The 14414-nt window shown below is 42.8% G+C and overlaps 1 protein-coding gene across 2 annotated transcripts in view; it reads left to right on the plus strand.

Moving 5' to 3' along the window:
- The first annotated feature begins 6565 nt into the window (after positions 1-6565).
- The window catches only part of PDE6D (phosphodiesterase 6D), a 123073-nt gene continuing 115224 nt past the window's right edge, over positions 6566-14414 (plus strand). Inside the window, exon 1 of one of the 2 annotated variants that reach the window (XM_073626506.1) lies at positions 6566-8271. In XM_073626506.1, coding sequence (XP_073482607.1) covers positions 8225-8271 — 47 coding nt within the window. In that variant the 5' untranslated portion in view covers positions 6566-8224. The remainder of the gene's footprint in view (positions 8272-14414) is intronic. The other variant, XM_073626507.1, reaches the window with a different exon arrangement.

The following is a 14414-nucleotide window of genomic DNA, read 5'->3' on the forward strand; positions in this document are numbered from 1 at the left end:
GGCAGCTAGCACATGTTGACATTCGGCAATTAGTGTGCATCTTCAAAATTTGGCTTTTCCAGGGGTGACTTCACCCCATCTGAACGCAATATCAAACACAGTTTATAAATACTCATGTCTGATATTGCCTTCAATTCATACAAAAGTTGAACTTTGTAAGTTCCAGATTTGTGTATTCCTTGTTTGTTTGAAACATGCCTGTTTTACCTTAAATGGACATTTCTACTTTTATTAATGTGACCCAAAAAATTGTTATACAACAAACATGTTGGTTTGTTTTAAAAACCTTTTAGAAATGCACATGTGATTGTGCTGGTATTAAAAAGATTGATACTCAAGAATGTGTGGATTATTGTTTCAATGCTCCTAAAATTTTGTTAAGGTAAAATTGGTGTTTTCAGTGACAATGGGGGTTATTTCCTAAGGGCAAATCCACTTTGCACTACAAGTGCAGTTTCAGTGCTGGCTCAAGTGCACCTGTAGTGCAAAGTGTATTTTCCTTTAGTAAACAACACCCAACAGTGCTTTTTAAGGTTACCCAATCACTACATTTTCAGGACTCCCCACATTTCTGTCAGGGTCAGCTAAAAGAAACACAGGCAGTAAATGTCAGCAAAGATTTTAGTAGTTAAATTTTTTTTTTAATTTGAAAAATGTATCAGACATTGTCTGGCATATTGATGGCCCCCCCTACCTGCAAAGAAATCAAGGTATCTAAGATGGACCTCGCGGGCACTCAGGGGGGGCAAGCCAGGACGGCCACTTTCAAGCGCCGTCAGGGATGGTTCATTTACTTGAATTCCGGCCTCAGGCCCAACTGAGGCAGCATAGTTGGCAGAATTTCGCCTTAAAAAGTTGTGTAGAACACAGCACGCCAGGATGATATGATTCAGTTTATACTCTGCCATGTGTATAGGTGTAAGAAATAGTCGGAACCGGCTGGCCATGATTCCAAACGTGTTCTCCACCACTCTTCTGGCTCTGGCCGGCCGGTAATTAAAAACCCTCTGGTCCGGGGTGAGGGTCCTCATCGGGAATGGCCGCATAAGATGGTCCCCCAGAGCAAACGCTTCATCAGCAACGAAGACGAATGGGAGTCCTTCCACATTGTCTTCTGGAGGTGGCAAGTCCAAGCTGCCATTCTGGAGACACCTGTAGAACTCCGTCTGGGCGATGACTCCACCATCGGACATCCGGCCATTCTTCCCCACGTCCACATACAGGAACTCATAAGTAGCCGACACCACTGCCAACATCACAATACTATTATAAATAAATAAGGAACCGCGCTACGTGCATAAATGTGAAGATGTGGAAAATAGATGAATCGTGAGTGACAAAAATTGAGTAAAATCCTGCTGCTAAACACTATAACCTCGATATAAGGCAAAGATCAAATATACAACAATCGGTGTAGCGCTGGACATAAGAGTGTAACTGGTGATTAGAAATTAGTGCACAATCTCTTATAATGCTAGGGTGTAATGCCGAATAGACAATGTAAATACACCAAAAATAATCATCTAAAGCTTATATCTATACAATACGTGATGATATTCCTTTTAAATATGGGACCATGCCAAAAATAGGTATATGTGAAAAAAATAATAAAAGTGAATAATGAAATAAAAAGTTCAAAAAAGTGTCCCAAATAACAATGTGTAAAATCCAAAAGAGATCCGGAGGAAGATATATTGCAGGATTCGGGAATATTCGATCCACCTCCCGTGCAGCCCACCACCAAATGGTAAAGTTGAAGGCTTACCAGAAAGCCTGCGACCGCCCTTACTCAGGGGGGTCAGAACAAGCTTAGTTGTGGAAATGTCCAGGGATGATGGAGCCTCCGAGTCCTCTCTCACTACATCGGGCAGGCAGCCCACAGCAACGGGGACCCCGAAGTAGAAGTATGCTCACAAGAATTCCCTCAATGTTTCTTCTCGGAAAAGGTCAGATATAAATGAGCCTCAGATCCCAAGAAAAAAATAGAATAGGACTCCAGTAGTGTAGATTGAAAAAATTGGGGGCAATTTATTATAACTAGAATGCAGTAAAAGCATTTAAGACAAAATGACAGTAACAGGAAGGAAAAAACTCCTTTAGCGGTTTAAAAACAAATCGCGCATGCGCGATGCGCATCAACGTTGTGACCCAAAAGGGTCACAGTCTGCCATTCCTGTGGGTTGCAAGAAAGAGGGAAAGCAGATTAGACACAAACATTCTTGGCCAACATCAGTATAACATTTATTTTAGGGAGTATTTAAAGACAAAGGTACAAGGTCCACCTATCAGATTCCTCCCCCCCCCCATGGGCCATTTGTAAAATTTTATGGGGGGGGAGATGTTTTGGACAGGTAACCCTCTCCACTTCATTGAGAGATGAATGCCTAATTAATGTGTATTACTTTGGCCAGCCCCTCCTTACTTTACACTATTGGCAGCCCACTGGACAGGTAAGAAGTGTCATAATACAAAGAGATAAATACACACTGTACACATTTTAGCACATTTTTACATTCTGCTATTACCTATCAAGATAATAATAGGATACAAAAACTTTAAACAGTACCATTTGAAAGTATTCTGGCAGGCCCTTGCACTACATGCTTTGGGGAATTTATCCATAAATCTGACCACTAAAGAGGTAGGTATAGTGTGTATGGGTTTGGCAAAGTCAGCAGATAGAGGATTGTTATCAGCTGAATTAGCAGTTGGGGGGAGGGAGGGTTCCAAATGATTTTGGGACACCAAAAAAAAGCCTCTGCCACTCTGCCTGAATTTAAAGCACAAATCAAATTTTTACACATTTTAGAGGATGTTTGGGGTAAAGCACTACTATGGAGCTGACAAAATACATTGTTAAGTGACTACACGAGGTGAATATAGGGCCAGGAGAGCATGCTGGGAAGGTAAGTGAAGGCAAATATGTATGAAGGACAAAAAAAATTTGTTAAAAAAACCAGCATGCATGAGGACAAAGGGGACATTCACAGCATATTACAATCATGGTAATTCGGGAATGAGGAAAGAAATACAATATATTAACAAACATTATAAACAATAAAATGTGATGTTAAAGGATAAATCTTACCTTAATATACTCCTTCTGCAGGACCTGGATGATGGCAGAACAGGTCTCCAGGATAATGATCCCCAGAGCCTGGGGGGAGATGCCTGTTGAGAACTTGAGGTCCTGCAGGCTTCTCCCCGTCGCCAAGTACCGCAGGGTGACGACTAGCCTCTGCTCCGGAGTGATGGTTTGCCTCATGCAGGTATCCTGCCTGCTGATATAGGGGGTCAGCAAAGCCAACAAACAATGAAATACGGGGTCTGTCATCTGGAGAAAGTTCCTGAAATCATCAGGATTATTCTTACGGATCTCACGGAGCAAAGGCATATGACAGAACTGGTCACGCTGGAGCAACCAATTCTTGGTTTATGAACTCCTCCCCACCCTGTTCATGGACTGGACTTGTGTCAAGGTAAAGACCCCAACACCAAGCCCCCGCACAGCACGAACTCTACGAAGAGTACGTATACGCAACATGGCTAGAAAACGGTCGGCTGCTCAGACCGAAGTAACAGAACGCACTGAAGAACAGCAAGGCCTGTGAAGAGTGACCTGAAAAACAGCAACGAGCGGACAAGAACTCACTGAATAATCAAATACAAACTCACTGCACGCACTGAAGACCAGATACAAACCCACAAGCACAAACTGAACAGCAGAAAACGATCTGAAAACCACGAGTCTGAAAAAGCGCGAATCGTCTCTCACCAAACTTTTACTAACACGAGATTAGCAAAAGGAGCCCAAAGGGTGCCGCGCTTGGTTCTGAACTGCCCTTTTATAGTCTTGTCGTACGTGGTGTACGTGACCGCGTTCTTGGCGATCAGAAATTCCGACAACTTTGTGCGACCGTGTGTATGCAAAACAAGTTTGAGCCAACATGCGTCGGAAAAAATCCATGGATTTTGTTGTCGGAATGTCCGATCAATGACCAATCGTTTGTACAGGGCATAACGCTGATAAACGCTGATAAACGTCGATAAATGCTCAAAACGTCACTCACCAGCATTTTTTAACGTTTTTGATCCATTGAAAAAAAAAAAAAAAATTTTCTTTTAAAAAAATGCTAAAACGCTAACACAGAAAAACGCTAAAAAACGCTATTGCAAAAACATTATATATAACATTATTTTAACGTCCAGTGTGCATGAGGCCTTAAAGTGGTGTTCTGCCTTCAGGAAAAAATAAAGTCAGCAGCTACAAATACTGTAGCTGCTGACTTTTACTATATGGACACTCCTGTCCAGGGAACCCGTGATGTTGGCACCCCAGCCCCAGCCTTCAGATCGACTGTCGGGTGCAGCCGCTGTCATTCCAGGTAAGGAAACCCAGCAGTGATGTGTCTGCCATAATGTCGCAGTCCCAAAAAAAATCGCAGATCGCTGCCATTACTAGTAAAAAAAATAAATAAATAAAAATGCCATAAATCTTAAATCTAAACAATTCGCGCGGAGATCTCTACTGTTTCCGACATCCTCCACGCTTTACACTTCATGCCCACAGGCACAATTATTATTTCCTTCTTTCAACCCCACCAATACAGACGAAGTTGCTAAACTACTTGCTAATGTCCACCTTACCACCTGCCCTCTGGATCCTGTTCCCTCACAAATGCTACGTTCACCCTCTGGCCCTATGCTACACTCTCTAACCCACATCTTCAATCTCTCCCTCTCTTCTGGTATCTTCCCCAACTCTCTAAAACATGCACTTGTCAGACCCCTACTTAAAAAGCCCTCACTGGACCCATCTAATCTTAACAACCTACGCCCCATCTCCTTGCTCCCCTTCTTATCCAAACTCCTTGAACGTCTGGTCTACAACCGACTGAGCATCCACCTCGCTGATAATAACCTTCTTGATCCCCTTCAGTCTGGATTTCGTCCTCAACACTCCACAGAAACTGCTCTCCTAAAACTAACAAACGATCTACTAGCGGCCAAAACCAATCAACACTATTCTGTACTCCTACTCCTGGACCTCTCAGCTGCCTTTGATACGGTTGACCACCCCCTCCTCCTCAAAAAACTACATGCCTTTGGTCTCCGTGACTGTACACTTCGCTGGTTCTCTTCCTACTTATCCAACCGCTTCTTTAGCGTTTCTTATAACTCTACTTCCTCCTCTCCTCTTCCTTTCTCTGTTGGGGTCCCCCAGGGTTCTGTTCTTGGACCTCTCCTATTTTCAATCTACACCGCCTCCCTGGGTCAACTGATAGCCTCCCATGGCTTCCAATACCACCTCTACGCTGACGACACCCAAATCTATTTCTCTACTCCTCAGCTCACTCCCTCTATCTCCTCACGTATCACTAATTTACTATCAGATATATCAGTCTGGATGTCACACCACTTCCTCAATCTATCCAAAACTGAACTTATAATTTTTCCTCCCCCATATGCCCCTTCCCCTGATCTCTCTGTCAAAATCGATGGCACAACTATAAGTCCATCCCCACATGCCAAGGTTCTAGGTGTAGTCCTAGACTCTGAACTCTCCTTCAAGCAACACATTTAATCACTGTCCAAATTCTGCCGCCTCAACCTCCGCAACATCTCCAAAATACGCCCCTTTCTAACCAATGACACAACAAAGCTCTTAATTCACTAGCTTGTCATCTCTCGCCTCGACTCCGGCAACTCCCTTCTCATTGGCTTGCCTCTACACGGTCTATCACCTCTTCAATCTATCATGAATGCCGCTGCCAGACTCATCCACCTTACCAATCGCTCTGTGTCTGCCACTCCTCTCTGTCAATCCCTCCACTGGCTTCCGCTCGGCCAAAGAATTAAATTCAAAATTCTAACAATTATGTACAAAGCCATCCACAATTTCGCCCCCAGCTACATCACTAGCTTAGTCTCTAAATACCAACCTACTCATTCTCTTCGTTCCTCTCAAGACCTCCTGCTCTCTAGCTCCCTTGTCACCTCCTCCCATGCTCGCCTCCAGGACTTTTCCAAAGCCTCTCCAATCCTATGGAATGCCCTACCCCAATCTGTCCGCTTATCTCCTACTTTATTAGCTTTTAGACGATCCCTGAAAACCCTTCTCTTCAGAAAAGCCTACCCTACCCACACCTAACAGCTGTATTTTCATTTTTCCCATCAGCTCATCCCCCACAGTTATTACCTTTTGTTTCCACTTGACCCTCCCTTCTAAATTGTAAGCTCTAACGAGCAGGGCCCTCTGATCTCTCCTGTATGGATTTGTATTGTAAGTGTACTGTCTGCCCTCATGTTGTAAAGCGCTTCACAAACTGTTGGCGCTATATAAATCCTGTATAATAATAATAATAATAAATCTATCCCCTGTTTTGTAGACACTATAACTTTTGGGCAAACCAATCAATATACGCTTATTGCGATTTTTTTTTTACCAAATAAATGTAGAAGAATACATATCGGCCTAAACTGAGGAAAAAATTTTTTTTTTATAAAAAATGTGGGATATTTACTATAGCAAAAAGTAAAAAATATTGTTTTTTTTTTTCAAAATTGGCGCTTTTTTTTTGTTTATAGAGCAAAAAATAAAAATCGCAGAGGTGATCAAATACCACCAAAAGAAAGCTCTATTTGTGGGAAAAAAGGAGGTCAATGTTGTTTGGGTGCAACGTCGCACGGCCGCGCAATTGTCAGTTAAAACGATGCAGTGCCGAATCGCAAAAAGTGCTCTGGTCAGGAAGGGCGTAAAATCTTCCGGGGCTGAAGCGGTTAAAATGTACAAATGAAGCAATTTAGAAATTGGATGAAAGGTTTAGCACAGGGGAAAAACTTTTTGAAAGATAAAAAGTGCATTTTATATACACCTATATGGATCTGACCAAAATGAGGGACAAATGAGGGGGAATAAAAGATAATAAAAAAAAAAAAAAAGGATAGCCATTTAAAACTGTACTGTGGGTGGGCTTTGATATAAGCAGCAAGTAAAAATGGGTGGAACTCTGCTTAAAAAATGTATTTAGGTGCAGTGTTGCACGACCACTGAAAGCTAAAAATTGACCTGGGCAGGAACGCTGTAAAAGTGGTTAAATAGCGCAGTGCCGAAAAACAAAAAAAAAAAATGCTCTGGTCACAAAGGGGGTAAAAATCTTCCAGAGGGCAAGTGGATAAAAGAGAACCTCATACAATACAGCAAAACGCTTTGTAAAGTTTGACCCCTCTGAGTTTCCGTTCGATATTTTCCGTTTCTATGCTACGTCACGTTGCTGGGCAGAGTGACGCGCATCTTTTACACTATAACGTTTAGAATACAACCTAACAACTGTTTATTTCGCCACGCCCAAAAAGGTGGGTCCATGCTCAGTCTCTTATCTAATTGGTCTATGGTGTTGTCATGTATCAGCTGCTGCGGCTATTATTGGCTGGTTGTAGAGATCGGTAGACCCGTGTAAGGCGTTGCGAGTGAGAGAAGGCGGCGCTGGAAGCGCATCGCTAAATCCGCTTATCAGGACCCGTAACCTACCTGACAGGGAATAGCGGCCTCTGAGGTGGGATAGCGGCGTCGATAAGGCGGTTTTACCCAGTACGTGTATGAGCGAGGGGAAAGGAGACAGCGGTGGGTACAGACTTTCAGAGTGGGGTACCCGTTTCTTCTGAGGAGAAAACTGGGTGAAACTTTGATATACGAGAGCTGAAAGTGCTCCATAGAGGCCTGTCGTTCTTACCTCAGAGGAGCCCTCCACCTATCAATCAGCAGGCTGTGGGGAGTCCTGCCTGTCCCTTTCTGTCAGCCTCGTCCACCGTCTGAGCTATACCTGACTGACCACCCCCTGTATGAGGTGACCTATGAAGTTGGCTGCTGGGCAAGTCATTGCAATTTTCTGTATGCTTCTGTCATTGCCTGGCCGCCCCCTGACTTTGTACATGCAATAAACCTCTTAAGTGACCTGCTGTCCTACCACTCTACAGGCCATCCTCACTGCTTGTCTGACTGATGTCCATGACCACTGATCCCCTGGTCTAGCCTGCTCCACTCACCTACAAGGTGAACCAGAGACACTCGTTTTATGAATTGCGCATAGTCGCTTTTACTGGAACAGAAACCTTATCGATTTCATAGAACTACAGAGAAAGAAGATTTGACAATTCAGATCCAGACTCCTGCCATTCATTTGGATTGGGTTGGCTCAGACTAAACGCAAGGAATCGCCCCACCATGTCTAGTAGTGAGCGAGCGAAGAAGATCATGGATGGATTCAAACTGTATCCTGTTTTCCATAACTTGGTAGCTTTATGGAGATCATTGCATTGCGGGAGTATAGAACATTGTTTAGCATCTTATCAGTTCCTGATCTCCGGTTAAAAAAAAAAAAAAAACCCCAGCCACTGCCATTTGTTTATTACAGGTATTTAAATAGCGCCACCAATTTACATATTTATACATTCACATCAGTCCCTGCCCTCAAGGAGCTTACAATCTAACATCCCTAAATCTGGCCATACCTTATACAATTTTCTTATTCAGTTTCCTTGTAGCTTTACCTTTTAAAGTGGAGTTCCACCCAGAAATGGAACTTCCGCTGATCGGATTCCAACCCCCCCCCCCCCCTTCGATGTCACATTTGGCACCTTTCAGGGGGGAGCAGATACCTGTCAAATCCAGGTATTTGCTCCCACTTCCTGCAAAAGAGCGCAATTCAGAGCGCGCAGCGCGACTCACGCACGCGCAGGATGGAAACGGGAATGAAGCCAAAAGTCTCCCCTGCCTGTTTTCCTTACCAGGAATGCCGGTGGCTTCGGGTGCTGACATCGTTGGCTCCCTGGACAGGTAATTGTCCCTATATTACAGTATTTGTAGCTGCTGACTTTTCATTTTTTTTTTTTTTTTTTTTTTTTTTTTTCCAGGCGGAACTCTGCTTTAACTATGTAGTGCAGTGGTTCTCAACTCCTGTCCTCAGGACCCACTAACAGGCCAGATTTTAAGTATTACCTTGGGGAGATGCAGACTAGAATACTGCAATCACTGAGCAGAAAATGATATCACCTGTGATGTATTTCAGTTGTCTTGCAAACCTGGCCTGTTAGTGGGTCCTGAGGACAGGAGTTGAGAACCACTGATGTAGTGCAAGGGCCTGCTTTGTTGCATATAAATTGAAAGTGTTTGGGTTTGACCTCCTATATGGTTTTGGTAAATCTAAGGGAAAATTGTATAATGTATGGCCGGCCTAGCTCACAGTCATACATACTAGGGCCAAAGTAGACGGTAGCCAATTCACCTACCAGCATGTCTTTGGAGTGTGGAGGGAAGCTCACTTAGACACAGGAAGAACATGCAGCCTAGGCAGGTAGTGCCGTGGTTGAGAGACGAACGACGACCCTAGTGTTGCCAGGCGGAAGTACTAACCACTTTGTCTTCTCGTGAAAATGCTAGTTGCCTGAATTTTATACAGAGCTAATGTTCTTTCTGTGTCATTGACCTGCAATTGGTGTCCTGGCTTCATTTGCTGAATGCTTGTTTTGGGTAAGAGGCAGCAACTAGCATTTTTATAAGGAGGTCAGCCAACAGGTTTTTTTCCACACCCATTTTTCTTTGCTGCTAAAACTAGCTGCGCTTTACCGCTAACGGACCTGCAACCCCAATGTGAAAGGGGTCTTGATTAAAAAAAAGCCCAGCTCTGGGATAAAACCATCAACCCCCACTAATTGATTCATGGCAGTAAAAAACAAACCTAAATGCCTGTTTTACCTACCGAGCACCATGGTCTTGTGATCCTCTAGTCCCAGGTCCTCCGTCTTCCTTTGTTTACACAGATGAGGTCCTGCTTTGGCTGTCCATGTTACTGCCTGTGTGACATGGATACTTCCTATTGGCTGTCCAGCAGTGGGGTTCACTCAGGATCCAGAAGAGGAGTGATGTCATCACAAGGGGACAGTAGAGCACACTGGCGAGGGGGCCATCTGCAGTATCAGATAAGCAATGTCCCGCACCTGGAAATGACACCAGCGAGGGACCTATATGGTGAACTTAGGTGAGTTTTTACTTTGCTTAACAAGGTAAGAAAAAGTAAAAACCATTCAGGATGGGTTATAGGGGTAATTTTTTAATTTAAGTGTATGTGGTCCAACTGCAAACTATTCTTATTTGCTTAATGTACCCGTCGGTCGTCTAAGAAATTTAGAGCTGTCCTGTTTACTTTGCCTGTGCTATCTTGACGAGTTTAATCTGTCCTGCCAGTTTTTCCATTGGACTTTATAACACTTCCCCTTGTTGTGGGGAAAACATCCGGACAGGGCTGACACCACATCTTGCAGTTTCAGTCCAGAGAATAAAATAAAATTAATAAATGGTGCTGCGCTCTAAATGATCGCAAACAAATTTAATGTACAGTATAAACAATATTACGTGCTTAGATATTCTAACAAAAATACATTCCAGAATAAGTAGTGGAAGTACCAAAATGACAATGCAAAAGAATAAACTCCAAGTGAATAAATGTCCTTAATCGCATATTAATAAAGTGCTGGTGCCAAAAGTGACAATACAAAGGGATTAAGTCCAAATAATCAAATGTTTGATTATTGTGCAATAATTTCACTGTGCAAGTGAAATAATGTAAATGGTGACTTCTTCGGTGCAATGACACCTCTGTGTGTAATGGCCCCTTACCTTACCACTGTAAGGTAACAGCGTATAAATGTAGACACTGGCAATCCAGGAATCCTGGGTCCTGCATTGAGTCACACTAAGGGCTTCTTATAGATGACAATGACATGGATATCATCTAGGGAGCCTTGTATCCTGATGTGTGGTTCTCCTTTATCATGGTATGTATACCTCTGTTCTACAAATCAACAACGATGGAAATCCTCCCAATATAGATGTGTATATGATATGGAGAAAGAAAAAGGGGTCCCAGATCGTGTAAAAACTAGTTGATTTCATTACAACCAATAAGGTATTCACATAAACAACAAGGGTACAAGCTAAGCACCACGAGCGGCAAGCTCGCAACCTGACGTCCCTTCCAGTGCCTGTCTGTTCCAACGCGTAGCGCCACCATCACGTGACTTCATCAGTCTAGAGAATGCTACTGTATTGTCAGCCCAGTAAATTGGGAGCTAAGTGCATTTCTGGCAGATCAACAGGTATTTTTCTGTACTTGCAATGTCCTTTAAAAGGATAGAACATGGCCACACTTCCTCCTCACGGTATTTGACTGTCAGCAGGAGCCTATGGCTCCCACTGCTCTCAGAGTTTCCTGTGTGACCAGGAAGTGAAGGCAGTAGAGTTGCAGACAGGATAGCACTGGATTGTGAGAGGAGACAGGTAAGGCTAAGCTCCAGCAGGGGGGGAGTGAAACGTGTTGGGGGCATGGCCTGCTCGGAGTCCAGGCCGAGGTTGCCACTCCATCCACCTCCGTAGGATTCTCTAGATGTGCGGCATTCAGGGGGCCACCCCTCTTCCTTTCATGCTATTACAGTTTAGCGTCTGTAGCTTCGTAAATTCTGGTTTATATACCTTTGGTTTGTAGGTGCTATAATTTGCACACAAACCAATTAATATACACTTTTTTTTGTTGGGATTTTTTTTTTACCAAAGACCTGTAGCAGAATACATTTTGTCATAAATTTATGAACACATTTTATTTTTTTATTGGATATGTTTTAGAACAGAAAGTGGAAAATATATTTCAAAATTTTCTGTCTTTTATCACAAAAGAAAAACATTGGTGATCAAATACTACCAAAAGAAAGCTATATTTTGTGTGACAAAATTTTTTTAAAAATGTCATTTGTATACAGTGTTGCATGACTGTGCAGTTGTCAGTTAAACACTTGCCTACTGGGCACTTTTACCTCCTTCCTGCCCAGGCCAATTTTCAGCTATCAACGCTGTCACATTTTGAATTAAAATTGCATGGTCATGCAACACTGTACCCAAACAAGAAATCTTTATAATTTTTTTCACACAAATAGTGCTTTCTTTTGGTGGAATTTAATCACCACTGGGTTTTATGTTTTGCTAAATAAACAAAGACTGAAAATAACAAAACATTTGTTTCATAGTTTGTTGTCTGCTTCATGGGCACTGATAGGTGACACTGATGAGGAGGCACTTGTGGGCATAGATTAACAGCACTGGTGGGCACTTTAATGACTGCACTGATAATCAGTGTAGATGTCCCTTCTATAGAAGCCGGTTATCGGCTCTCTTCTCCGATCCTCATGCTGTATGAGGAGCATGAGGAAAGGCATGCCGATAACCGGCTTCTGTTGACATCCCTGATCAGCTGTGATTGGATGCAGCTGATCACGTGATAAAGAGCCGCTGATTGGCTCTTAACCTCAATCAGTGATCAGCAGTGTGCTCTGGACACTGTGATCACAGAGCACGCTCCCCGTGCCCTGCTGTGGGAGCGGTCACAGGATACCGTCATATGACTGCATCCCAGAACCAGCTGTCTGTGCTGTAGCCATCATTCGGCTATAGTGCGGTCGACAAGTGGTCAAAATAGCAAAGTACTTAATAGCAAAACATGACCTGGTTATAAAGGGGGCAAAATCTTCCGGAGCTCAAGTGTTTAACCTACTGAGGCCCCATGGTCACTTTACTGGAAATAGCGTGCCAAAGGTGAACTTTGGATTTTAACCACTTCAGCCCCAGAAGCTTTTACCACCTTAATGACCAGAGCATTTTTTGTGATTCGCCACTGCGTCGCTTTAACTAATAATTGCACGGTCGTGCGACCCTGTGCCCAATCAAAATTGACGTCCTTTTTTTTTTTTTTTTTTTTTTTTTCCCCCACAATTAGACCTGTCTTTTGGTGGTATTTGATCACCTCCTGCGGCTTTTTAAATATAAATAATAAATATCCCACATTTACTTTTTTAAAAACAAATTCCTTCATCAGTTTAGGCCGATGTTAATTCTTCTACATACTTTGGTAAAAAAGATCGCAATAAGCGGATTAGTGTGTGGATTAGTTTGTGCAAAAATTATAGCGCCTACAAAATAGGGAATAGATTCATGGCATTTTCATTATTATTATTATTTTTTTTTTTTTTTTTTTTTATTGGGTCTGTGACATTGCGGCAGACAGATCGGACACTTTTTTTGAGACCAGTGACATTTATGCAGCGATCAGACCTAAAATTAGCCACTGATTACTGTATAAATGTCACTGGCAGGGAAGAGGTTAACACTAGGGGGCGATCAAGGGGTTAACTGTGTTTCCTATGAGTGTTTCTAACTGGGGGGATAGGCTTACTGTGACATGACAGAGATCACTGTTCCCGACCACTGGGAACAGTAGATCCCTGTCATGTCACCTGAACAAGGAAGTGCCTTGTTTACATAGACATTTCCCCTTTCTGCCTGTGTACAAATCAATCGCGGGCCACCATAGGACATTGAGTCCTTCCGACCCGTGGGCACGCTCCCGCAGCGGAGTCCCATTAACTATTTTTAGTGCTTATGAAAGAAAAAGCTCTATTTTTTACGAGATTTTTAAATTGTGCTAAATTTCAGTAACGTTATGTAGTTTTTAAAGGAATACAAATGTGTTAGAGCTATCATATTATAATCTGTATGTTGTGGTCATAATTTTACATTCCCTGGTAGAATTTATGATTTCTTGCCCATTTTTCAGAAAATATGAATGATAACACAAACTTTTCTTTCACTCATGGTTAGTGTTTGGCTGAAGCCATTTATTATCAATCATTTGTGTTTACTCTTTTTAAATCATAATGGCAACAGAACCAGGTGGATGAGATGTTATTGATTGTGTTGGATATTAAATAGGTGATGCTGTTACTCCACTCGTATGCTTTTAGAACAAGTACGATATTTAACCACTTCAATACCAGGCACTTAGACACCTTCCCGCCCAGGCCAATTTTCAGCTTTCAGCGCTGTCGCAATTTGAATGACAATTGCGCGGTCATGCTACACTGTACCCAAACAAATTTTTTATCATTTTGTTCCCACAAATAGATTTCTTTTGGTGGTATTTGATCACCTCTGCGGTTTTTATTTTTTGCGCAACAAATAAAAAAAGACCGAAAATTTTGAAAAAAAACAAGTTTTTCTTTGTTTCTGTTAAAACTTTTTGTAAATAAGTACGTTTTCTTCTTCAATGACGGGCACTGATATGGCTGCACTGACGGGCACTGATACGGCGGCACTGATGGGCACCGATGAGGTGGCACTGATGATGGGCACTGATGGGCACTCGTAGGTGGCATTGATGGGCACTCGTAGGTGGCATTGATGGGCACTCGTAGGTGGCATTGATGGTTACTTATGGGTGGCACTGATAGTTGGCATAGATGGGCACTGATAGATGGGCACGGATGGGCACTGACAGGTGGCATGAATGGACACTGATGGGTGGCACTGATGG

Source organism: Aquarana catesbeiana, linkage group LG04 (assembly GCF_042186555.1).
Source record: "Aquarana catesbeiana isolate 2022-GZ linkage group LG04, ASM4218655v1, whole genome shotgun sequence".
Lineage (NCBI taxonomy): Eukaryota > Metazoa > Chordata > Amphibia > Anura > Ranidae > Aquarana > Aquarana catesbeiana.